This window comes from Nylanderia fulva, unplaced genomic scaffold (genome assembly GCF_048542155.1).
Source record: "Nylanderia fulva isolate GAGA-0341 unplaced genomic scaffold, ASM4854215v1 Scaffold38, whole genome shotgun sequence".
Taxonomy (NCBI): domain Eukaryota; kingdom Metazoa; phylum Arthropoda; class Insecta; order Hymenoptera; family Formicidae; genus Nylanderia; species Nylanderia fulva.
In genome coordinates, this window is record NW_028190455.1 from 1,654,489 (window position 1) to 1,679,672 (window position 25,184).

General features: G+C 34.6%; 3 protein-coding genes across 18 annotated transcripts in view; all 3 read left to right on the plus strand.

The window, feature by feature from the left end:
* The first annotated feature begins 347 nt into the window (after positions 1 to 347).
* Positions 348 to 4,311, plus strand: LOC114930803 (E3 ubiquitin-protein ligase MARCHF8). Of its 4 annotated transcripts, none has more exons than XM_029302642.2 (6): positions 348 to 1,091; positions 1,587 to 1,866; positions 2,830 to 2,921; positions 3,054 to 3,234; positions 3,337 to 3,602; positions 3,702 to 4,311. In XM_029302642.2, the coding sequence occupies exons 2-6, from the start codon at positions 1,750 to 1,752 to the stop codon at positions 3,958 to 3,960; spliced, it is 915 nt and encodes a 304-aa protein (XP_029158475.1). In that variant the 5' UTR covers positions 348 to 1,091; positions 1,587 to 1,749; the 3' UTR covers positions 3,961 to 4,311. The 4 variants fall into 4 exon arrangements, with proteins under 4 accessions (XP_029158475.1, XP_029158482.1, XP_029158500.1 ...); XM_029302649.2 differs by having other exon boundaries at positions 348 to 944; XM_029302667.2 differs by having other exon boundaries at positions 348 to 788.
* A 517-nt stretch (positions 4,312 to 4,828) lies between these two features.
* On the plus strand, positions 4,829 to 12,769 carry MBD-R2 (PHD finger protein MBD-R2). Of its 5 annotated transcripts, none has more exons than XM_085485599.1 (17): positions 4,829 to 5,256; positions 5,921 to 6,431; positions 6,606 to 6,740; positions 6,868 to 6,894; positions 7,533 to 7,630; positions 7,784 to 7,869; positions 8,234 to 8,633; positions 8,740 to 8,854; positions 8,935 to 9,218; positions 9,494 to 10,213; positions 10,329 to 10,460; positions 10,650 to 10,733; positions 10,944 to 11,229; positions 11,311 to 11,448; positions 11,523 to 11,920; positions 11,995 to 12,255; positions 12,336 to 12,769. In XM_085485599.1, the coding sequence occupies exons 1-17, from the start codon at positions 4,914 to 4,916 to the stop codon at positions 12,458 to 12,460; spliced, it is 4,143 nt and encodes a 1,380-aa protein (XP_085341725.1). In that variant the 5' UTR covers positions 4,829 to 4,913; the 3' UTR covers positions 12,461 to 12,769. The 5 variants fall into 5 exon arrangements, with proteins under 5 accessions (XP_085341725.1, XP_085341724.1, XP_085341727.1 ...); XM_085485598.1 differs by having other exon boundaries at positions 8,231 to 8,633; positions 12,336 to 12,768; XM_085485602.1 differs by lacking the exon at positions 4,829 to 5,256 and adding an exon at positions 5,474 to 5,546 and having other exon boundaries at positions 8,231 to 8,633; positions 12,336 to 12,767.
* Positions 12,770 to 13,087: 318 nt separating this feature from the next.
* msn (serine/threonine-protein kinase msn) overlaps positions 13,088 to 25,184 on the plus strand; it is a 28,340-nt gene continuing 16,243 nt past the window's right edge. For 2 of the 9 annotated variants that reach the window (XM_029302719.2, XM_029302699.2), the window contains exons 1-10: positions 13,091 to 14,135; positions 15,295 to 15,360; positions 20,709 to 20,765; positions 22,115 to 22,159; positions 22,246 to 22,528; positions 22,794 to 23,005; positions 23,116 to 23,344; positions 23,432 to 23,692; positions 23,990 to 24,165; positions 24,645 to 24,665. In XM_029302719.2, the coding sequence (XP_029158552.1) occupies positions 14,070 to 14,135; positions 15,295 to 15,360; positions 20,709 to 20,765; positions 22,115 to 22,159; positions 22,246 to 22,528; positions 22,794 to 23,005; positions 23,116 to 23,344; positions 23,432 to 23,692; positions 23,990 to 24,165; positions 24,645 to 24,665 (1,416 nt within the window). In that variant the 5' untranslated portion in view covers positions 13,091 to 14,069. Of the gene's footprint in view, positions 14,136 to 15,294; positions 15,361 to 20,708; positions 20,766 to 22,114; positions 22,160 to 22,245; positions 22,529 to 22,793; positions 23,006 to 23,115; positions 23,345 to 23,431; positions 23,693 to 23,989; positions 24,166 to 24,644; positions 24,666 to 25,184 lie in introns of all 9 variants that reach the window. The other 7 variants (XM_029302726.2, XM_029302731.2, XM_029302702.2 and 4 more) reach the window with 6 other exon arrangements.

Here is a 25,184-nt window from a genome sequence, read left to right on the forward strand (position 1 = left end):
ATATAGCAACGTATGAATGTTTTATGAATAAATTCTTAGTTCATGATAAATAATATCTAATATTAAATAATTTTTTTCTTTTTTTTTTATAACATTTTTTTATGAATTATTATACAGACTCTGATACATATAGATGGTAATGTACGAAAGTTTTGAATAAATTCTTAGTCTCTCTGTTTATGGTAAACAATATCTAAAGCAAATAATTATCAACGATAAAGGAGAGTGACTTTGTGCAGAGCATGAAATTCAAAATCCCGCGCCATTTTCCCTCGACGACGCAGCCCTGCGTTTGATTGGCCGGGCACGCCTACGTTATGGCGGCGCGGCAGAAAAATGAGGTACACACAGCCCGTTGCGGTGGAAGGGCTGCGATGAAGACGAATCGCGGTTTTGTTGTTATTTCGCGTACTGAGGCGAGTCGCGACGCGTTTTCTCGCGGCGAACGGTGTGCGACGCGTGCCAGGTGCTACGAGACGTGCGTGTAGGAGCTTGTTCGCGTGCGTAATCCCGCGCCAGCACACGAAACGGGGTTTTTTCCATATCGTGTCGTGTCGTATCGTGTCATTGACTCAGGACGAAGTGTCAAAATTTATCCGTGTTCTCCGTTCACCTCCCCCTTGACCTCCCCCCCGCTCGCGTCATCCGCGCGACACGAGAGTGCGAGATATTAAAATCTCTTCCGCGAATAAAATCTCGACGATAATCCTCGTCGTCCCGTGACGCGAGAAGACGCGACTTGTACGAGCGTTAGCAGCAGAAGTAAGGACATGTATACATATGACAACGTCAGTGCGCTTTGTTTTCTTTCTCTTTTACAATGTCGCTAAATCTCGACACAAAGCGAGTCGACGAGTTATTTTAACGCTTGTTGATGATAATAAACGGGAGGAACTGGAGATACGCCACGACGTAGTGCGACGTGCATCATACGTGTTATCACTGTTAGCGATTTTTTTTAACTTTTGTTTTGAAGCTAGAGCGATTTGTTTAATATGCGTGCGAATTCCACAACTTCGTGAAAACAATCTATTATCTGCGATGTTTAACCTTATCCTTGCGCGAAATGTCAGTCGACGTATCGTTGATATGTTCGTATGATTTTATATATATATGTATATATCTATATATATACATGCTATCTATATAAATTTTTGGTACTTTAATTAATTTATTGCTTAAAAATTTGCATAAATAGCTTCAATCTATCAATTATTTTTTTATTAAATAAAAATTAGTAGTTTTACATTGTCTTACATACATACACACATATACACATATGCATATATACATACATTACACATGCATACATATAAATAATTTGGCAGAAGTCTTGGCAAAACAGAATGTAAACATTATATTTATGTGTGTAGAAAGTTGCTGCTGCAAGTGGAAAATTACATAATTACATGTTTAGAGATGTATTTTTGCTTATAACATATATTGTTTATATGTCAAATGTATATAGCATATATTCATACATATGAATTAAAAATCTTATATACAGTTATATTATATATATATATATAAATTGTAAATTTTTTATATACATTTATTTATAAACATTTGTGTATGTATATTTTCAGACTACATGCAATTTGATCCTACATGCTGAATAGTGTTCACCAGACTCAAATGAATACGTAATCTGTGTTGAAATACTATGAGGAATACAATGATCATTTATCTAAGATGCATTTAATAAAATCTATTCATCAGTGATTATATATTTGGCAAAGTTGGAGAGTGATGCCGGTTCATCAGATTAATGTTAATCCGCCTGACTGGCAACCACCTTTGTCAATTAGTCCTTCTAATAATACAAGTCCTGCTGGTGGAGAAGGTTTACCAGAATGGACACCACGGGTAATCTTTTATTTATCAAGAATACTTAATTATTTTAAATCTATGACAAAAAATTTGGACATAGAATGTTCTCAAAATATCCTTTCTTTGAACTATTTTTATATTTTTAACTATTTATATATTTTTTTTATCAAGTTGAAGTCTAATTTTTCTTTATTAAAATATGAAAAAAATTTATTAGATTTTAAATTATGTGACAAAGAATTGAATTTCTGAATTTTAGTAAAACAGATAAACTTATATTATTCAATTAATTTTAAATAGATTTTAGAATTCTAATTTGAACTTTAAAATAATATATATCACAAATTAGATACAAATGTATTAAAAATAAGGAAAAGTTATATAATATATTATAAGTACCATACATTATAATAAATGATAATATCCTCTATAAAAATTGATTTAACATTAGTTAAAGAATTCAACACTTTAAAGGAGATGTGATACATAATTGAAGAGGACATTTTATATATTATATGTTAAAAATAAAGGAAGAAATTTACTTTACAGGATCACTTTACAATAATTTAAATTGAAGAAGCAATATCATGAAAGATAAAAATATAAAGAACAAATAATGTTAAAATGTAATATTATATTTCATATAATCTTATATTGTTTTAATAATTAATATATAATCATGATAACAATTTTAAAATATACATATATATACATAAATATAGATAAGATAAACACAGTGTTTTCTTATTTGTGAAAGATTATTTGCTTCATTAAAAGACAATCAAGTCCCCCATTTCTTGAGCAAACAAATTGTCAAGGTTTATTCAATTACTGGACTGATATCTAATGATGAATGCTCAAGCTTTGCAAATTATTTACTCTTTTAATCTCACTGTTAATATTTATATCGAGAAAACAAATGTACTTTCTATAAAGGAACTACTGTACTTTAATAATTAATTATTTTGCTGTTGATTCATAGAAATATACTTATTTTAGGAATCGAGTTATGCCACAGTCGTTACTATTATACCAGACCATTGTCACTCGTCTGTAAGCACATTATCCTCAACCAACCATGATATTTGCAGGTAAATTGAATGTATTAATAATTAATTATAATATGTATATATCGACTACATATATGTAATAATATTTACAATAATAAAAATATATTTTCAACTTTTATTTTATTATAAAAAAGTTTTAAATTTTTTTAACAGGATCTGCCATTGTGAAGGCGAAGAAGGTGCTCCTTTATTAGCACCTTGCTACTGCAGTGGCAGTTTGCGTTATGTGCATCAAGCTTGTCTTCAACAATGGATTAAGGCTTCGGATACGCGCGCTTGTGAATTATGCAAATTCACATTTATTATGCATGCCAAAACAAAACCATTTTGTGAGGTAAGTAAACTCGTTTGACGAAGAAAAACAAATCATGAAGGAAAAATGCCGTAATCATATTTCCAGTTATATTAAATATATAAGAATAATGTATATTTTTAGTGGGAGAAACTCGAAATGTCCGCGTTAGAAGTGCGAAAATTATGGTGCGCAGTGGCTTTTCATGCTGTAGCTGCTCTTTGCGTAGCATGGTCATTGTATGTACTCGTCGAACGATCTGTGGAGGAAGCTCGTCGTGGATTCGTCGACTGGTCTTTCTGGACTAAATTAATAGTCGTCGTAATCGGTTCTACCGGTGGTTTGGTCTTCATGTATATTCAATGCAAAGCATATATTACATTATGCAAAAAGTGGCGAGCGTTTAATAGGTATGTATTATTATTTTCAGTGTTTTCTTTATTTAAATCAATAAATATATAACTTGTACACTTTGAATTGAGATTATGTGAAAATTTCTACGTTTCCAGAGTGATATTTATTCAAAATGCTCCCGAAAAAGTGGTGCTTCCTCCGTCACCCACAGACTCTTTGAGAGAGGTCACCTTGCCCCTGAAGGACCCAACTGCCTCGATGGCCGAACTCAACCGCACTCTGTTACCCCGTACCATAGATCCTCCATGTGCCTCGCAGATGTCGAAGGCCGACTCTGCCGCACCACAGAGGCACGACGCTCAATTGAAACTTTATGTATTCGACAAATTGTCCTCATCCGAGGATAATCTATAATACCTAAACTTCGAAGATGGAAATCATCGTACGTAAAATCGCGCGTTAAAGGTGATTACACATTTTCAGTTCGAAGGAAAAATGGAAAAAAAAGAAAGCGCGTTCTCGCGGACAAAACTGGAATAATTTTAGGCTACACGATTTCGGAGCGGAATCACCCTTTTCGAAATCGTCGAATATCCGCCCTCGTGCAGCACCTTTCTTTTCCCGAAACTTAGTACTTCAGTGCTTACAGTGTTGACAGTGGGATAGAGATGAAAGTGTACAGCTCTCGGATGCTGGTGCTTTCTTATGTACATAATTATTGTATCTGTGATGTTATTAAATAAACTTTACCATATTTAAACAATATATTTCCGACGCTTGTATTTCATTATCGGAAAAAAAAAAAAAATCAGCGTTGTAACTATACATATACACACGTTTTTCTTTGTATGGTAAAGTTTCTGAGATTTCCGATACAATTCGTTTAGTCATTAAAGAATAAATTATACACGTTGAAACTAGTTTTTACATAATATTTTATTTCAATTCTAGACGATGAGGCAACGTGCGCGCGACACAATTTTGATTCGCGCGCACGTCGCGAGTCGATACTAGCGCCACTAGATCGAGTCGCGGCGGCGAAGCAGCGCCATCTCGGTAACTCGGCACTGCCGTATCGATTGGTTGATCAGTGTCGCGCGTGTAGCCGTAACGTTCGGTTCCGGTAACGTCAATGCGGCAGAGAGAGTCTGCATGCGAGGTGGAGAACCAGAGCGCGATAGACTGTGCGAGTCATAGGTGGACGTGAGCGGGTGTAAAGAGAGGCGGTTCTTCGTATCGTACGACGGGAATTCCCGCGAACTCGGAGGCGGCGATCAGCGGAAATCCCGAGGTGCCCGCCGGCTTCCGCTCGGCTCGTGTCGCCGCAAAACACGCTGCCATGTAGCGGCCGGGTTGTGTATGTATAAATGAAGCGGCGTATACCGCGCTCGCGTGCCGTGGGGAGGAGGGTATCGTCGGGGGCGATGGGAATGGCGCGCAAATGCTGCGTGCGTAGCTGCGAGGCGGACGTGCGGGAGGCGCGCGCCAAAGGACTGCCGCTGCACAAGTTTCCCAAGGACGTCGCGCTTAGGGACAGGTGGTTGACCAGCGGCGGATTCGACGAGAGTTTCAAGCCGACGCCGGGCCAGGTCGTCTGCCATAGGCATTTCAAACGCGCCGACTACGACCACGCCGCGCGGGGCGGTCACAAGTTCCTGCTCAAGAGGGGCAGCGTGCCCTCGGTCTTCGAGGACTATGACAATCATCCCGGTAAGTGTCACAGCGTCGCCTACGACCATCCGCCTCGTGCAACGAGAGCCAAGTGGACGTTGCGAGCTGTAAAACGCACAACGTAGTTGCTTCCGCGCATCCTCCCGTCTCTCTCGCTCTTTCTCCTCCCCCTCCCCCTCGCCGCTTCGCTCTTTGCTCCGCCATGTATTTTATTCTCCCCCCCTCTCCGTCTCCGCTTGTACCCCGCGCGGGATTCGTCGCATCGTGTTTGATGCTTATACGCGGCAGCTTCGAGTTGAGAGCCACGCCGCGAGTCACGCGCGATACCGGTAATTTACGAGAGCATTTTTTTTTCTCTTCCCAAGTGACAATGCCGTGGTTTTCTCCAAACAGTTTCTCGTTATTACACGCTCGTGTTGGTAGATACTCGCGATCGAATCGTTCGAGCGACACTCGAATGTTTTAGCTGTCTACCGATTGTTTGCTGACAAAAAAATCGTACCTTACTCGCGCGGCGGCAAAACATTTTTCACCGAGTTATATAAAGTGTCTCCGAATTCTTTTAGTGACAAATTCCTTGGCCATTTGATCTTATTTTGACAAAAATGTTTTTTTTTTTTTTTTTTTTAAGGATTAAATTGTGTTTCAATATTTCATATAATTACTGGTAGATTGAATTAACATTGATTTTTTTTGTTTGCAGACCCAGTGATTATGTCAGTGAAATCTTCTACATCTTATGCACAAGAAGACTTGGATCTGATTAATTCAGAAATATTAAATTTGGAACATTCTGCCTCGCCATTATTGTCAGAAGCAAGGACCCCTAAATATGATAGTTGTGGTGAAACGTGTTACTCCAGACCTGAATCGTCCGCGGACTCTTTAAATCTCCCTGATAATTCGGAAGTGGATAATGAATGCAAAATGACAAGTTTGAAGGAAGAAATTGTGACACCAGTGAAAGACAAGTTGATTGAAAATTCGGATAGTAAAGTAAATACAGTAGCGATGCAGCTTGGTATCGTTGAGCCAGGAGTAACAATGAAGGCTGATGCTAAAGATCTAATAATAAAGGAAGAATTAAAAAACATTAAATTATGTAGTGACAAGGAGTTTGACAAATCAGAAGAATTAAAACCAAAGTTAAACCGCGATGGCACAAAGTTTTATCCTGGTGCTAAATTGGAAGCAAAAGACTTTAATGAAAAGTGGCAAGTATTATTGAATATAAATTCAACAAAATAATTAAATGTTAAAATAAGAATTGTGAAAGTCATTGTGCGATACGAAAATAAGTGTTGGGTGTTTAAAATGTCAATTATATATTTAAAAATCAATGAGTGATATAACTGAGGTAAAATAAATGTTTTAATTGATATTTATAGGTATTCTGCAAAAGTGGTAGAAACAGATTGGGACGAAAGAGAAGTTTTAATACATTTTGACAAATGGAGTTCGAGATTTGATGAATGGATACCGATGGATAGCTCTAGACTTCGTGTATTGCAAACCCCACCACAGTAAGTTAATGATTAAATATAATTATTAAAACATTGCATCGATAACTCACGCAGGTTATCTAATTTTTTCTATGTTCTTCAAAGACTCAGATTTCATTTTTATATCATTCTTTATCTTTCTTTAAAGTGAACAAACTTGGATCCTGCCATCTCCGTAAGTGAAAATTGTGTTATTAGTAAATAGATGAAATTTGTAGTACCTGAAATAATAGTAGTATAGTTTTATTGTTTAGTAGCATTTGTTTAACACACTGTGATTAACAAGAGTAAAATAGAGAAAATTATTTGATCCTTATATACATTAATTACATCTGCAAAGGTGATGGTATAAACATCTATTCGTCATCCCCCAAATATTTGAAATAATGGAATATGCAAATAAAAAAATTCATTTTTTATTACGTACATTGAATCTTATTTCTTCGTTATGCGAATGTATAGAATAAAAATATTGTTAGTAGTAGATTGTAGAACTTTTTTGTTGTGCAATATGATGCAATATTATTTACATATTGTCTTGCATGAATTGACAGGAAGAAATGGTACATAGTTACTTGCACTAATATACCTGCTCTTACATAAATTATATATATATATATTTTATATTATATTATTATATATTATATTAGCTTTGACAGATGAGTTACGAACCGAAGTTATTTCCGTAAAAAAAAAAAAAAAAAAAAAAGAATTACGACGAATCGCACATTTTTCTCATTGCTTTCTCATTTCGAATATTATTTATTGTGTATTCAATTCAATGCGTGTAATTCGAGGATTTCGCGTCCGCAGGGAGGCAAAGCGAGAGTTTTCAGTGGGCGAAAGGGTACTAGCTACGTGGGCGGACGGTAGAAAATATCCGGCCAAAGTGAATGCAGTCTTGACGAACGGTAAGTGACTAACCTAACCTCGTAAGAGGGAAAGGGACTGCGTCCCCGTAGATTACCGTTTGACGTTTGGGGGGCTATATATGTGATCTTTTTTACTCGACGAAAATTGTGTTCCTCGGCGTGCGGTCCTAAGTGAATTTTTTTTCTCCGCAGACAGGTATGATGTATTGTTTGATGATGGATATGCGAAAGTCGTCAAGTCGTCGAAAATGACCAAGATCGCCGAAACTCCGACCAAGGTACGAATCGTCAGATTGAGGTTATGTTGTTGTTTCTTGGTGACTGTTACGGATCGCGTAAATGTCGAAGGAATTTTGCCCGAGTCAGTGAAATCGAACGATATCTTTATTTTGACATTTAACATTTATCGTGATTGCTCTCTTATAGATGTATCGCGGATCTTGCAATTTCGATAACTTTTTTTTTTTATATAAGTTTTAATTATTCTCATTCAATATAAGTCGTGATTGTATAAAAAAAATGTAATGAAATCTAAAGCAAGAACTAGATTTCTTAAATTTGAACATGTATATAACAAACAATATGCAGTATGTTAAATTTCTATCATAAAAAAATGATTTTTTTATTTTACTTAAATAGCAGTTGAGTGAATTGGAAGGATATATAGGCAGCAAACAGGAAAGAAGGGATAAAAAACGGAAACATACAGTTATGGAGTTGTTTAACACTCACTCGAGAAAACGTACAAAAAATGATGCTGACAAAGCAGTAAAACGAGAGGAGACTGTTGTCAAGGAAAGTGTGGAAAGTTCTGTAGAAAATAAGGTCGAATTAGATGGTACCTTATTTGGTGCCTGTTACGACCCAGGTACAGATTTATTAAGAGGCTTTGAAAGTACTCCCTCAAAAATTAAATCGTATTCGAAGAAAAGTAAGAAGGAATTGCCTAAAAATGACACGGATCACGAAGAAGAGGTTGGTCCTGAATGGATTGATGGAGAGCCGCAAGGAACAGAATCTTATATTGTAGATGGCAATGATGGTGAGTTACAATGCAAGTTTTATTTCTCAACAAGATACATTTTTTTATTTCTAATCATAAACATATTGCAATGCTCTAATGTATAATGTGAATATTTATATTTCAGGACCACGTCGCACTATAATAGTGCCAGATAGAAGATTACCTCCTGGTTGGGAAAAACATTTTACACAGAGAAGAAGTGGCACATCTGCTGGAAAATGGGATGTTATATTCATACAGTAAGTTAAAAAATATAATTATTTTATTTTGCCATCATTAAATAATACAATTTGTGCATAATTACATTCTTGTTTTAAAGTAAGCAGACTGGGAAGAAGTTCAGATCCAGAAATGACATCAGAGTATTCATGGAGAATCAAGGGCAATATGATTTTAATCCTGAAAATTTTGATTTCTGCATACATCGTAGAAAACGAAATCATGCACAAAATCGTTTGAAACAAGAAACTGCACCAGAAAAGAAGATTAAAACTTTATTGCCTAAAACGAAAACATTGTCGACACCTGAGAATACATTGCCAGTGACAAATATCACTACATCACCTAACATTTCAACACCTGTCACACCTGCTACGGATGGTGGTAAGATTTCTACAATATATTACATTTTAATTTGTATCGCACTTTTTAATCTTTGCAATATCTGTCTTTTACAATCTACTCTAATTCATCAGAGATGATTTATTGTAAGTATTATATTTGTACAGATATTTTTACAGAATGAAGTAAATTGATAATTAGTTTCTTTATAATAATAATTTTTTATAATTATAATAAGAGAAATAAATGTATGCTATGTGAATAATGTTTTATAATGCTTTTTTTAATGTAATTTATTTATTACTATTCTGAAATAGCCGTTTTCATTGGACTTCGTGGTGGACTTCGTGTGGAAATGGAGGACAGCGCCTATAAATGTCCCAAGGAAGGATGCAATAAAAACTTTCGAAAAGAAAATTTGCTGCAAATGCACATCAAGCATTATCATCCTGAATATTCCAAATTTCTGGGCTCTACTCCAAAAGTTGAAGATTTGGCTTATGCAAGAACGATTGGAGAATCCATAGATGATATTATTCCCAAGAAATCGACGACATTCTTAGACAAAATAAACAAATTTGTTAAGAAAAAATCTGTCTCGGAAAAATCATCAACATTGAACACTGTGTCACCATTGTCTCCTTCAGTACCTGGCACAATTATGCCAGAATTAGAAGAGGAAATGGATCAAATGGACAAGTGCAATGATTTGCAGAAGGAAGATATGAAAATTGAAACAATGTCTTCAATATCTAATCATAGTATGGAAATAGATGACGATATAGAGAAGAAAAGAGAACATACTTGTGCATTGTCTCCTGGTACATTATTTGACATGAAAGTTAAAGAAGAAAAGGCACAAGGTGGAATTAAAACATTATTACCTGTGAGGCCATCCACAACATCAGAGGTGCAAAAAAGTGATAGAACAAAATCTTTAGATGAAATGACGCACGTTGAACGTACGAAGAACCAAAAGAAGAGACAACTCTCCGAACACAATGTAGATGTACTGACTAAAGGAAAGAAACGACATGGTAAAATGCTTTCACATTTTATTATTTACTTTTTGATCACAAGTTTTAAAATTTTATTAAATTATGAATAAAAATAAATTAATATTTAACATTTGATATTTTGTATGTTACATAGGTACATCGGATCTTACTGACAGTTTTGGTGATCTAGATGACAGTGCTATGGATGCTGAAGGACCTGCTGCACTTATGTACAGATATAGCCGTAGAAAATCCGATTCAAAGAGTGATGAAAACAGTCAGAACAGTAAGTGCAAGTGTTTTGTCTGCGCCCCTTATAATGCAATGCTATGCATTTATGCAAAATGCAGTTATTTTAATTTTTCCCAGATGTGCTTTTTTTTCTAATTTAATATACAAATAGGATATGCGGGTTTTTTGTTAAACATATGTTTGATAATATTTACACTATGGAATTATTTCTGTTGTTTCTTAGGTCAACTAAATGATTCTCGTATTGAAAAAGGCGATCCCTTAAAAGGGGATATAATCAAAACAGATATTAATAATGATACAGAAGGTACATTGTTTATTTTTTTTATCTTTTATTGTCTTTGCTTTTTAATTTCAGATATCGCCGATTTTATTTTCTTTTGTTTTTTTATTGCATTTTATTTTATGAGAACTTTATACACAGTTAGCATACATATATCTCAACATATATGTTTCTTCATTATGAATATTTTGTATAAATTTTTTATACGAGCACATGTGATTTATTATCATATAGAGAGCGAAGGTGTGATGATGATGATCAATGGCGAAATGATAAAGGTGGAACAACTTCGAAGAGAAGAAATAATAAATTGTACATGTGGATTTATGGAAGAAGATGGTCTAATGATACAGTGCGATCTTTGTCTCTGCTGGCAACACGGTCACTGCAATGCGATTGAAAGGGAAAAGGATGTTCCTGAAAAATACATATGTTATATATGTCAACATCCGTATCGGCAACGGCCATCTAAGAAATACTTTCACGATCAGGATTGGATTAAGGAAGGAAAATTGCCAAGGTAATTTTTATATTATTCATATGACATATTATTTTATATATAATATAATTTTATTTGTATATTGATTTTCGAATTTTTTAGTTTGCCTAATCGAACTCGAAATCAGAATATAATCAATCAGAGGACTGCAATGTTGAAGCGTTCTTATGACTTAGTTGCTGCACTTTTACAAATACAACAACTTCTTCATAGCTTGCGCGTAAAAATTAATGTGGCGCAGTAAGTAGTATGTCTGCTTGTTTGACATTTACTATGTGTGTTATAGCAAGTAACCTGTTTAAATTTTTATATAGAAAAAAAGATCATCCCAAATTATATCTTTGGGCCAAGAATTGGGAAAAAATGGAAATACCAAAAATAGATATAGAACCAATACCAGTAATGGAAATAGTGAAGGCAGGATCAAGTTTTACCGATGTGAGTTCGGAGATTCCACGACGTGCTGAGACGAAAACGGATGTTAAATTATCTATAAAGGATGATCAAGATGAAAAATCAATCGCTTCGGATTCGGAATTAATGAAAATTTTGGAAGAAGATAGCACACATTCTGATGAATCTCGAATTATCAATAAAAGGGAAGGCTTCATGAATTCGAAAGATAGTCACATACTTTTGGAAGCATTAACGAACTCGGAAGACATAAAGGAAAGAAACATCGCTATGCCAGATATTAAAACGGAAAACACAGGTACAGTAATGTAGTAAAATAAAAAAAAATAAAGAATAAAATGTTTTTTAATAATTTCTTTCGACGATATATAGACGATTTACTAGCTGATAAAACTATGAATGATAATTCTGGGAGTCTTTCTCTCAACTCGGGGCCGCTTATGGATAACATTCGACAAGAATCGAGTATAGTCGACGTTAAAAATGAAGTCTCCGCTCTTCTGCAACCTTTTATACCGGAGCCAGAAGCACCGATTGATCCAACCGAATGCCGAATGAGATTGTTGGAGCATATAGAACATTTTCAATGCCATCTTGATTCGAGATTAACATCTATAGAAACGCAAATTTGTGGTAATAAGAATAAGATACTTAAAAAAAATGTATTACAAAATATTTAACCAAAACGTTAATTATATTAATTTAATGCATAGCTCTAGAAGCAATGGATCCAGATGAACTTGCATTAGATCCACACGTTCAGCCTCGTACTAAACAAACTGTACAGATGCTCCTTCGTGACTTGAGCACAGTCCGGAAGCTGGCAGCATTATGTTGAATACTACGTCAGATCTTTATAGAAACTTATGATACACACACACACACACACACACACATATATATATATATATATATATATATATATAAAATATGTATATGTATGTATGTAGATAGAAAGAATAGTCAATATCTATATAAGCAGTATCTCATATATTTATGCTATCAAAAATTAAGGTAATAATTTGTTGCTATTGTTATAAAGTAAAATTTATCTTTTAAATTTTAAGATGAGGTAAGCTAATTAACTTGCTGAAAGTAGTAATTAGAATTGTAATATAATTAAAGTTGTTATTGTTATATGAAAAGCAGAAAAGGTATTTTTTAAAGTCAATGTATTTATACATATATATCCTAATGATAATATAGCTTAATTTATTTTAATATTTGTAGCATACATGAATGGTATATAAAAAATAGTGTATATATAAATATTTTTTTTTTATCAAATATATATATATGAATAATTTAAAATATCTGACCAAGGAAGTTTATAAGTTTCGCTTTTTTTTTTTTTTTTTTTTTTATATATATATATATATCAAAACATCTATTTATATATTATACAATTTTGTATTTGTGTGTGCTAATTAATCAATTAATAACGAATAGATGTCGCGACGATAGGCATCGCTTTGCCGACCAACACTACCAAGAATCTGCGTATGTATTGCATATGCACATAAATATAAAGGACAGTACGTATGTATATATATAAGTTCGAAGCAACGCGGATTCTTGGGTGTGTGATTTTCGGCCGCCATGTTGGTTTAGCCCAATGACTGACGTCAGCGGCCGCTTAGCGGTGTGCAATCGCACGAACAACAAAGACGGATAGACAGAGACGGAGGTAGGTCCGAGGTTGAGTGCGCAAGCCTGAGGAGGAAGGAGAGGCGTGCGCGACCCGTGGCGGTGCACAGCGGTGCACAACGGTGCAGTCGTCGACGGATGTAAGGGGACGTTGTGTGTGGGCTCGGCTCGACTCGACTCGGCTCGTCTCGTCTCGTCTCGGCTCCGATTCTCTCCTCTCGCATCCGTTATGACGATATAGTGATCCAGTCGTGCTAGGCGCTCTCTGCGTCTCGGGCTCGGTCGTCGTCGTCGTCGTCGTCTCCGGCGCATAAAGAGAGAGAGAAAGAGGAACAGAGAGAGAGAGAGTACGCGTTGTATCGAACTTGGCGCACCCTTCGTGCACCGAAAAAAAAGCCGAGAAAGGAAAACGAAACGCGAGATGGAGGCGCGACGCCGCACGGTTTGACGGTTCCCGAACGGAGTCCGGACCACTTCCTAGGTGTGTTCGCGCGCGCCATGTGCCGTGCCGTCACCATTCCGCGTGTGTCTCCTCCCTGCGGATCGTAGTTCGAGAAGAGTGTCGCGACAGAGTCGGTCGGGTCTATCCTTAGCCGAGTGCTTCGCCTCGGCGAGTGTTGAGTTGTTGGTGCGCGAGTGAAATTCGACTCTCTTGTATTTTTCTTCGGCTCGCTAGCCGAGAAGAGAGAGCGAGAGAGAGAGGGAAGAGGCAAGGAACGACAGATTCCGCTCGTCCAATATCGGCGAGCCTCAAGAAGCGAAAGAGATAACGCGAGGGAGTGCGAGTGGCGTATATCAAGATGGCGCATAATTTGGCACCGAGCGTCAACTGCTCGCTCGACGACATTGACCTGAACGCTCTGAAGGTTCGTAAATACTGGGATTACGTTTGACGTTTTGCACGAAGCGAGGACGAGCGAACCGCGTGCATCGCGTTGACCCGGCGACTCCGGTCCACCTGAACCCGTCCGTGACTCCCTTCCCCTCCTATTTCTGGACCCGCCTGGTGTCACGCGCGTCTTATTATACGTGGTGATTAACCTCGCGAGAGAGAACCGACGAGGATGACGTTCTCCTTCAATTTTTTTTCTCTTTCTTTCTCTCGCGACGTTAATGTCGGAAAAATTCGAACGATTGTTTGTCTTGGATGCAATCGTGCATGTCATTATTGACAGTGTTGCAAGAGTTGATACAATTGCATTAATTTCGATATTCTTTGCAAATGATGTTGACTTTTTTCGCATGTAAGTGTGATGTGAATTATAAGAATTCTTATAAGAAGATTGAAATTTCGCCTGTCAATTGTTTTCGAAATGTTATGACATGATAATGATGTGTCGTGACAATGTGACACATTATTTTGCGAAAGAAGATTCGAATTAAGTTTCTCGTTTTTTCATTGTTTTAAAAAAGTATGAGTGATTCATCTTCCTCGTTTTGAGCTTGACATCGATTTTAGTAAATTTACAAACAGAAAACTTGATTAAGAAATAAATATTTTATTTATTTTATCGCATTAAATTTTGTATCTAAAGAGAAAATTTCTTACGCAAAGCGTCTATTTTTATTCGATAGAGAATAGATTAAATCATCACGATACATTGAATCGAAGATAAGCAGCATAATCGATAAAATTTGAAAACTTCTTCAAATATTATCTCTACTATCGATTATGCATTGGACGATTTTAATCTTCAAGATGTAATATCAGTTCGTGGGATTGTTACTCAAGTATTTAAAAATACTTTTCTTAATTTTAAGAAAGAATTATATTGTAGAAAATATTCTTCACTTTTCAATATTTTTTTTTTTTTTTTTTTTTATTTATATTTATTTTTATTAATTATATTTTTCTCGAGAGAATTTTATTTAAGAACTACTCAATCAACTTATTTTATTTCGCAATTTTTTAATGCAAGCGATAATCGAAAAAAAATGAACGCGATGTTATTTTTCGCCAAAAAATAATTTATGACTTAGTGTGTAGAATATGTTCCGAATATTAATTAACCACTTGTGTTTCAGGAGCCTGCTGGAATCTTCGAGCTAATAGAAGTGGTCGGCAATGGGACATACGGCCAAGTTTACAAAGTGAGTAACCTGAAAATTATTTGTCTCGTCACGCTACTCGAAAAGTATAATATTCTTATTATGTATTACGTAATATTTATAGCGGGGAATAATTTGATATATTATTTCTTTCGTATTATCATAACTGTCCCGACATTTGATTGTATTCGTATGTTTTTCCATTCTATTATATATCTGCGGTTCGCCAATTATCGATTTCACGGTGGCGTGACGACCTTTTCTGTGATATTTTAAATTAACGAGTAGGCGTCAAAATTATGGGACGTAAAGAAGAAAATGCTAATAATGCGTAAATAATATCTCCGTGAAAAAGAGACGATGCAACGTCGAAAATTTTTGTGCATATATCCTAAATATTATTCCCGATAAGCAGTCTTAAAATTCGTTGAAATAATTTCTCTCTCACATCTTGAATCTCTCTCTTCGATAAATTAATATGCTTCATTTAGTTCACAATGACAATGATTTCGAAAATAAACAACGTTAATTACCGCATTGAGAATATTAATAAAAAGTGTTACAATACTAATTTTAAGAAAATTATCCATGTAAAATTTTATTCTGGAATTTCAGAAAAAAAGATGCGAAAATAAACAAAATTAGTAGATTAGCGATTATATTAATATATTAATATAATCTCCAGTAATGAGTGAATGAAAACTGAACAATCTCATTCCAAAAGAGTGGAATTTTACTCCAAGAATGGAATCTCACTTTTTTGGAGTAAAATTTCATTTTTTTGGAATGAGATTGTTCGGTTTTCACTCCAAGAAATTTAGAGTATTTTTTTAGGACACAGCATTAGGAGATAAAATGATATCGAAAATGTTTAGATAATTGATAACATTTAAAATACCAATATTTATTTTACCGTTTAAATATATATTTTATAATATGTATATAACAAATTCCACATCGTTTCACATACCTAAGGATCGCGCATATAATTTTCATATAAATTATATATATATATATACTATATAGTTATCGTACTTCCCGTTTGAGTAATCCATATAACTCTTATCTGTCAGGACCTACGCTACACCACACTTCTGTTTTCCGTTTTAAGTACGTTATCGCGAGTTTCGTATATCCGTCCTGTAGAAATCTATACCACATTACGCGCGTGGGAAACTTTCATGTTTAAGGTGATACGTAGCGTGGCATTGCGTTGCGTTCTCGCGATAAATATATACTCGTGTTCCTTTTTACACCTCTCGGCATTAAAGGCTCCTTGCGCTAAAAAGACGCTATGCGATAAACGTTTTCTTGACGCTGCAAAAAAAGGGGGATAATAATTGACCCGCGATATTAAATCGGCGTAGCTCTCAGGAGCAGCGTCGTGAATCACATAGCAGAAATGCTTAGAAGAAATAAAAATTGCCTTTCTCCGTTTCTTATATACATATATTGTATATATATATATATATATATATATATATATATATATATATATATATAAAACACACAAGTTGTCTTTCGCGACACGAAGTTTCTGCACTTGTCATTCCAGTTTCATATCTTACGGAAATATTCAGACGCACAAATTGATATTATTGCCTCGTTCCTTTATGATATAGACGTGCCATTTCGAAATTTCTTACTTCGTATCATGCACGTGCATATTGCAAAATAATTTTAACGATTTAAAAAGTTACAATGAAAATTGCATGTTTATACAAGAATTATGTGCGATAGAAAATGTATTCTTTTCGATGGAATATATAAAGATATGGAGAGGTCGGTTTGTATCTAGAATAAAATTTTAAAAATTTTGTACGAAAGGACTTTTTTTAAATTATATATATATATATATTTTTTGAAGAATTTGATTAATTAAATTTATATTTTTAAAAGATAAAATTACTTTGGCAGATTTAAGTGTATATTAAATTAAGTCGAGTTTTGTGTGAGAAACAGAGAAGGGGAAGAAGACTTCTTTTTTCTCACCTGTATAACAGAGAAGACCGGTGATTCACTTTGAAAAAATGCTCCTTGGTGAGGTCGTCCTTGGAAGAATATCTCGATGCGAAAAATGTCTCATAAAAAAAGACACAGCGTGTGACGGAGAAAGAGAAAGGTGGAGAATCCCCGACCGGAAGGACGCAAGAATCATATATAATTTGCATTGTTAACATGTCTAGGAAAGAATGAGGTTTTATTTTGAATAGAAGTTGACAGTCATTTCAACGAAAACGATAAACTGGTATAAATTTATTGCTATAAACAGAATATATTACTACACAAATGTATGTACGAGATATAGATGCATACAATTAATAATGCAATCTATTATGAAAATTAGCAAAATGCGCTTTCTCATGTGTAATGTGTCATAATGCATTGTATTTATATATATGGATTATATTTCTGATTGTGAGTTATAGATTGAGTCGCAATGACGAATTTTCAGGCCTATATTGATAATTAATTTAGATACGCGGATAATTCGGATATAATAATTTTCATTTGTACCTACATCGAAGAGAGACGATAAATAGTACATATATATAGTAAGGGAGAAAGAAAATATTACCGGAGGCAACACAGCACATTCGCATACATATATTCCCTCTCCCGCGAGAGCGACATCAAAATGAAAGTTGTTCTGGCACAATTAATTAATTCACGTTATCCGCACCCAGACGATGCGGCTGAATTTATCGCGCTCGTTCGTGCTGGCTGTATACTTACGATGAATCACAGTATAGGGGGGAAATTCATGCTTATCTAAACCACCTAAAAACAAAAAAAAATAAAACATTTGCGCGAGAATTTTATTCACAAAATGCGCCTTCATCGGTCGCGCGAGATGCGTCTCCTATTATTCGCACGTCTCCACCTTGTAGCACTTGTGCTCTTTAAACGCTTTACTTTCGGGCTACGCGGAGATAGAGAGAGAACGAGAGGGAAGCGGAGGACGAGGACGATGACCCGTTGCCGATGACGGCACAAAATGAGCCGAACACGCACGCGTGTGCGTGAAAACTTGAGTGCGACGACGAGTACGCGCGCGCTCGCTCGCGCTATCTCTTGCGCGAATCATCCTGTCCCAAGATTTACGAGAATCGATGATAAGGCTCGATGCATTTCAGAAGAATCTGATTCAACGTTGATTAATTAATCTCTCCTTTTGTTGGCCTCTTTTGGTGTCATAGCTTTCAGATTAAATCTAGGTGAATCATACACTCGGACTTTTTGTGTCATGCCGAGAACCCGCAGCACAACAAGTCGATTTGGTCAAATGGACCGCAAATAGAGAGATTTTTTTTTATGCACTTTCGCTTCTCGTTAATTCTTTTGCGATATGTAATGAGGTATAGAGGTAATCTACTTCATTATTAACAGAAAGTTGAAAAAAAGTCTTTAATATGAAATATTTATTTAATTTATTTAATTGTAAGTAAAAATAGAACACACGCACACACAGAGTGGAATAAAATATTACACATTAGAAAAATGCAGAAAAATTTATTGAGAAAGAGAGCAAATATATGTGCAAAATTGCAGAAAAATTTACAATAATTATATAAGATTGTTTGCACAATTAAATATATATAGATTAATTTTTTATATTCAATATTTGATTCCATAATTAAATTTATTGTAAATTGTGCTAATATTCTTCAAAGCAAAGGGTTATTTAAAATTTCGTCTTTACGTCATAAATATGAGTGTATGTAATTCTAAGAGATTCTAAGATTTTTCAAAGCATACAAAATAATGTACTGTACAAAATAATAGATCAAATTTATTTCTGAAGGATATTAATCTTAATTCAATTTTTTTCGTGCAGATTGATATATATAACAAATACATATATTGCGTTCAATTATTGGAGCAGTATCTAACATAATGTTGAATTCCTTTAAATAACACAATAATTTTTGATAAAAAAAACGAAATTATAAATTCAATAATCTAAATACATTGCACTAATAAAATATAGCTAGTTTTGAAAATAACTACATTTTTTGTAAAATATTATAACATTTGCATTCTTCTCTTTCTTTCTCTCGCTATTTTTATATGTTTTACAAATATATATATTTCATATATGAATATATTATATAAACATACCTTATTCATATAATTTATATATTTTATTCATGTTATAAATATATCACAATTAAGCATAGAAAAAAATTAAATAATCATCTTTCGCCATACATATGTATAATTTGATCGAACATGTTTTATCATATAAACATTATTTCAGAACAATTGATTCGTGCCCCTATTCAGATAGACGATTTTTTTTGTCATAAGTTGCAGTTATTTATTCGTGCTGATGCAAGAATAATCGAAACGATTTCGTCTCATTTTATTTTATCGGCATTTTAAGATAGAATTTTTGTGAAATGTCATTTATTTATAATTTGTCGATGAACTGAATGCTATGCGTTTAAGATCGTAGATAACATTTTTACCGTGCTACTATTTGTCTGTTTGTCTTTCTTATTTAAAAATGCCTACACTGAAAAAAAATTTGTTAACTTGACTAAATATCTTTCAACTAAATTATTATTTTGTTGAAAGGTTTAGCCAAGTCAACACATTTTTTTCTCAGTGTACAGTCAACAGCATTATTAGCATTAATATTACATTGTCACGTATTATATCACTGCGTAAAAAAGAAAGTTCTTGCACGTAATAGCCTATTAACAAACTCAATTTTTTTCTAGTGTAGAACAATAATAAATTTGATATTAAAATAAGAGAAGGAAACCTATATATTTAAGAAAACTGTTCTCTCTACATCGCTCATCTTTTCTCGCCTAGAATCGAAACCTTTTGGTTCCATGCGAGTCAAGTGACATTTCCACGTAGGTGGAGATTCGGAGGCAGTGCGAGGGAATGGTTTTTCGCCGAAGAGCGAAGCGAGAATGGCGAGACACAAACTGTGTGGCCGATTCCCTTTGAGAGGATAGACGGTCGAGACGCACGCATATCCATAGTCTTGCATTTGTATGCGTGCGGCTTTGTAGTTGAAAAAAGGTCGAACGCACATAAAGAGTGCGGTGAGGCTCTTTTTTCTGCCACACACACATCACTCTGCTTGCTCTATCTCTCGACAGTTAAAGAGAGAAAATGAGATGCTTATAACGATGCGGGGGATGCGTTTTGTTTCGCGCCAATTGCAGCATGTGCGTCATTCTCCTTTAATAATCCATTTCATGTTCAGCGTAGCCAGTTGCTTTATCGATAGGTTAAACGACGATAGTATTAATTATGAAAAGGATTTCAGTCGGTGAAAATTGTTGAGAAAATAACGTTATAGGAGATAAGTCCGTCATCTTGGATGCTTCTTATATGCGATAATGACAATGCGCTTTTCTGCTCCGCAGGGTCGACACACCAAGACCGGTCAGCTGGCGGCTATCAAGGTCATGGACGTCACAGAGGCGAGTATTCGGTTGCACGACTTAATTACTTTCTCACTTTGCCGGGTGTTCACGATGTTACGGCACTTGGCTTCGCTTCGCCATTGAAGAGTTGGAATTGCGGTCGCGAGATCGGTTTCTCGGAAATATACCAAGAGTTTCGCGCGAGAGTAAAATATATGACGCAGTCGTTTCCAGTGTAGAAGAATTTTGTTACGCGAGATTTGCAACTGGAAAGATTCCTTTCAATTCTGGAAAATAGGCGTAATGCCGGTCGCAACCGCAGATAGATAAGTTTTTATCAGCACGAGCAGAAAGAGAGAGACGAACATAAAGGCTACACACGATATATACGAAACGATTCTAGAAAATCATTACCGCGTATCATTCACTGCCGATATATAGAAGACAAAGACCATTTCTGTGAACGATTTGATTTATCTGACGTTCTCCAGGATCCTAGAATTAGTTATATAACCAGGCAGAAAAATGTGTATGTTTTATGTTAGTAAGACAGAAAAGTTTGGCTTATAAGTGAAATGATTAATATTTTCGATATTTAATTTGTCAATCTATTTTTCAAGTTGATATATATGTATTTCTGAATTTTTAATTATATTTAAAATATTACTGCGGAATAAAATCAGCAATTAAACATCGAATCATCTAATACTCGAATAAATTGTTCGTGAAATAGAGTGATTTTTCTTCGTATCATCATCGTTACATTTAGTTAATTACAACTGCGATACGAATCAGTTCGTAGCGAATTTATGTAATGGAATATTCCTGGAAACAGGAAGGGGAGGGGTTCCTGCGTGCTTATTATTCTATATTTATATATACATAGCAAAGAAATTAAGAGGTGTTATAATATTACTATTATTACCATATTATGCTCGTAACCGTTCTCCTTTTACATAAATTGACCGATGCTGAATCGGCATTAAGCGATATATGATTATCTTTCACTTCTCTTCATGTGTCTCTTTTCACGAGTGCCCTCTTTTCTTTTCTCTCACGTAACGCGCGAGTAAAGCCTCGACTCTACTTACCTACTTAACGAGAACGTCAGATTGCTTTTCTAGATAACTGAAAGAAATTTTCACATTCTGATTTTATCTCGTAATATGTGCGATTTATCTGTCTTTCAATGATTGTGTTCTCATAAATTTTATTCTTATCTTCTTCTGTTCTTCATTATTTTATACAAATAGCTTGAATTTGTATTATTTTTAAATAAGTACACAGATAGAACAAGTAGAACGGATTAGAGACGCAAATTTCCAACAATGACTTACTTGCAAAATTTTCTAATAATCTTCTAAATATTATACAACCATCTTTCAACAAGCTGTTTATCTTTGCAGGACGAAGAGGAGGAAATTAAATTAGAAATAAATGTACTCAAGCGGGTGAGTGTATATAAATATCGTATATAAATATCGCTGGATGATTTGATAGGATAAATTAATACAAACGAGTTTTTTTTATGTTGCAGTATTCAAATCATAGAAATATAGCTACGTATTATGGTGCCTTCGTAAAGAAGTCATCACCCGGCAAGGACGATCAATTATGGCTGGTTATGGAATATTGCGGAGCTGGCTCCGTGACGGATCTTGTCAAATCAACTAAGGGTCAGAGCTTGAAGGAAGAATGGATAGCCTATATCTCGCGAGAAATATTGAGAGGACTTAGTTATCTTCATAGCAATAAAGTCATCCACAGGGACATTAAGGGGCAAAATGTTTTGTTGACTGACAACGCGGAAGTTAAACTTGGTAAAGTTTGATTTGAATGTAAATTATTAGGTTGGTGCAAAAGATTCACATCGTACAATGAAATTGGAAACGAAATATTACATAGTTTTAAAATATTATTTATAATTTTTTTCATTTAAAGAAGAAAGAAATTTAAAAAGATTAAATCGTTTATTTTATTTTTTAAGATAAAACTTGAAAAAGTGAAGCTTTTGCATAAATTTAATATCAATTACATGACATATTTTATTTTGGTGCACTAATTATCGTCGTCATCTTTTTTCAGTTGATTTTGGCGTTAGCGCACAATTGGACAGAACGATAGGTAGAAGAAACACATTTATTGGTACGCCTTACTGGATGGCACCAGAAGTTATTGCTTGCGACGAAAATCCAGACGCCACTTATGACAATAGAAGCGACCTTTGGTCACTTGGAATTACCGCTTTAGAAATGGCTGAATCACAACCTCCGCTATGCGATCTGCATCCTATGAGAGTAAGTCTTCCTCAATAATTTGAACGATTAAAACTATTTTTACATCATTTAAAAAATATTCTTTTTCATAAAATTATGTGTCACTATATGATTCGTATATTGTTCAACAGGCCTTATTTTTGATTCCTCGTAATCCACCGCCGCGACTCAAGTCAAAGAAGTGGGCCAAAAAATTTCACGGATTTATTGAAACAGTGCTAGTTAAGGATTACCATCAAAGACCTTATACGGAACAGCTTCTCAAACATCCATTTATACGGGACCAACCTACGGAAAGACAAGTCAGAATACAGCTTAAAGATCACATTGATCGCTGTAAAAAACGCAAACAGGAGAAAGGTACGAAGATTAATAGTAAAAGTTATATTTTTGAAACTTATTTAGGGAGTACAGCGCGCGTTGTCATATATCCATTACTCATTACAGAAAGAGACGACTATCGATATAGCGGTAGTGAAAACGAAGAAGATGAGCCGGCATTGGCGGGCGAACCATCGTCTATAGTTCAAGCACCTGGAGGTGACACTTTGCGCCGTAATTTCCAACAAATTCAGGAAGGCAGAACTTTGACGCAGGATGTGCCTCCTCAAGCACCCGCCGCTAAAGAAAAACCAGGAAGCAGATCTCAGAGAGAGATGCCAGAACCTGGACCGCCCGCAAGACCCGCTATACCGCACAGACTTATAGGTACATTTAATGATTTATAATAGAATTTACGTAGCATAAATGGATGGTATGTTATTCAGAAAAGATTTTAATCATATTATATGACAAAACAATTTATTTCAATCAAGCAATTTGTTGTTGAGGGACTAATTAATTAATATATTGTACAATTTTTACGATGTTTTTTCGCTTATTTTTTATTATACTACGATTGTCTATTTTTTGTCTATAATTTTATTAATTGTTCCATAATAACATACTATTAATCTTTATTTGTAAAATCTATCTTACGTTACTAATTTTGGTATAACTGAATAGTGGTACCAGATCCACAACCTCCGTCTCGTCCATTACCTCCGACACCCAGGGACGATCCTCGGCAGCCGCACAAAGTATCTACACCGCCTTCTAATCATCAGACACCTGCTGGAGGAGGTAGCGGAGGATCTGGAGGACAGCCCGCGCCTCAAAGGAACAGTGTCTTTAAACCTATGGTAAGTTTTTGTAAATTATTTGCGCCTTTTATATCCTCTGACCTAATCATTCTGTTATTATTAATCATCCAAATCAAATATCCCTTCTTTACACTTTACGAATAAGGACTATCATATAAATAGACAAAATATATAGATAACCAAATCTGTAGAAAGGCATATGCTGTCATTTCCTTTTCTTTGCAGTTTTGCCTTAAATTTATATTTATATCTCTCAATACAAGTATATACATACTTATATATTTTCTATATAAACGCATAGCTCACACTTTATATGTCCCTCTTTCTATATACTTGCGATATAATATATATTTTTATCGTATCCATTGTGCACGCGTTCTCTACTTCGCCTATTGCGTATGTCATTGGCATACACGCTGATTATATAACACATACACAAGTACACAGAAGCGCTCCCGGCACTCGAATTTGGAATGTATTTGGTTTTTATTTCTTTTCTATGTTCACACCTACCGTAGCTGCCACCGAAGAAACCAGAGGTAAGATAACACGCACACTTTATCTCTCTTTCTCTCTTACATGTATATTAACAACTCGCTTTCTTGCAGATGCTTGCGGATAATTTAATAATAACAATCAGTGCAAGAGTTAATTTATTTTTTTTATTTAGTTGGCAATACATTTTTAATTATTTTTTTATTGAATGCTGTGAAAAATCTAATATTAATTTTTTGTTTTCATAAGAGATAACATTTATTATAAAATGAGAAAAATTAAACTAATAAAAAAGAGAGATAAAATATCTAATTTTTTGAGTTTAAAAAATATTGTTGCGAAAATGTTTATTCTAATATATTACTATTTATTACTCTTTATATAGATCTTTTTTTAGAGCTAACTATTTATATAATCATGTTAAGTCTATTTCTAAAAACTAAAAATAAAAGACATTCTATAGATTTATCTATATATATATATATATATATATATATATATATATTAGATATATTACACATATAGAATATTCTGATATGCACTGATTAATTATTAAATTTGTT

Coding starts and splice junctions, on each gene's coding strand:
- LOC114930803 (XM_029302642.2), top strand. CDS start 1,750: ATGCCGGTTCATCAGATTAATGTTAATCCGCCTGACTGGCAACCACCT. Junction 1,867..2,829: donor TACCAGAATGGACACCACGG/GTAATCTTTTAT, acceptor TACTTATTTTAG/GAATCGAGTTATGCCACAGT. Junction 3,603..3,701: donor AAGTGGCGAGCGTTTAATAG/GTATGTATTATT, acceptor CTACGTTTCCAG/AGTGATATTTATTCAAAATG.
- MBD-R2 (XM_085485598.1), top strand. CDS start 4,914: ATGAAGCGGCGTATACCGCGCTCGCGTGCCGTGGGGAGGAGGGTATCG. Junction 10,214..10,328: donor TAAAGGAAAGAAACGACATG/GTAAAATGCTTT, acceptor TATGTTACATAG/GTACATCGGATCTTACTGAC. Junction 11,230..11,310: donor AAGGAAGGAAAATTGCCAAG/GTAATTTTTATA, acceptor CGAATTTTTTAG/TTTGCCTAATCGAACTCGAA.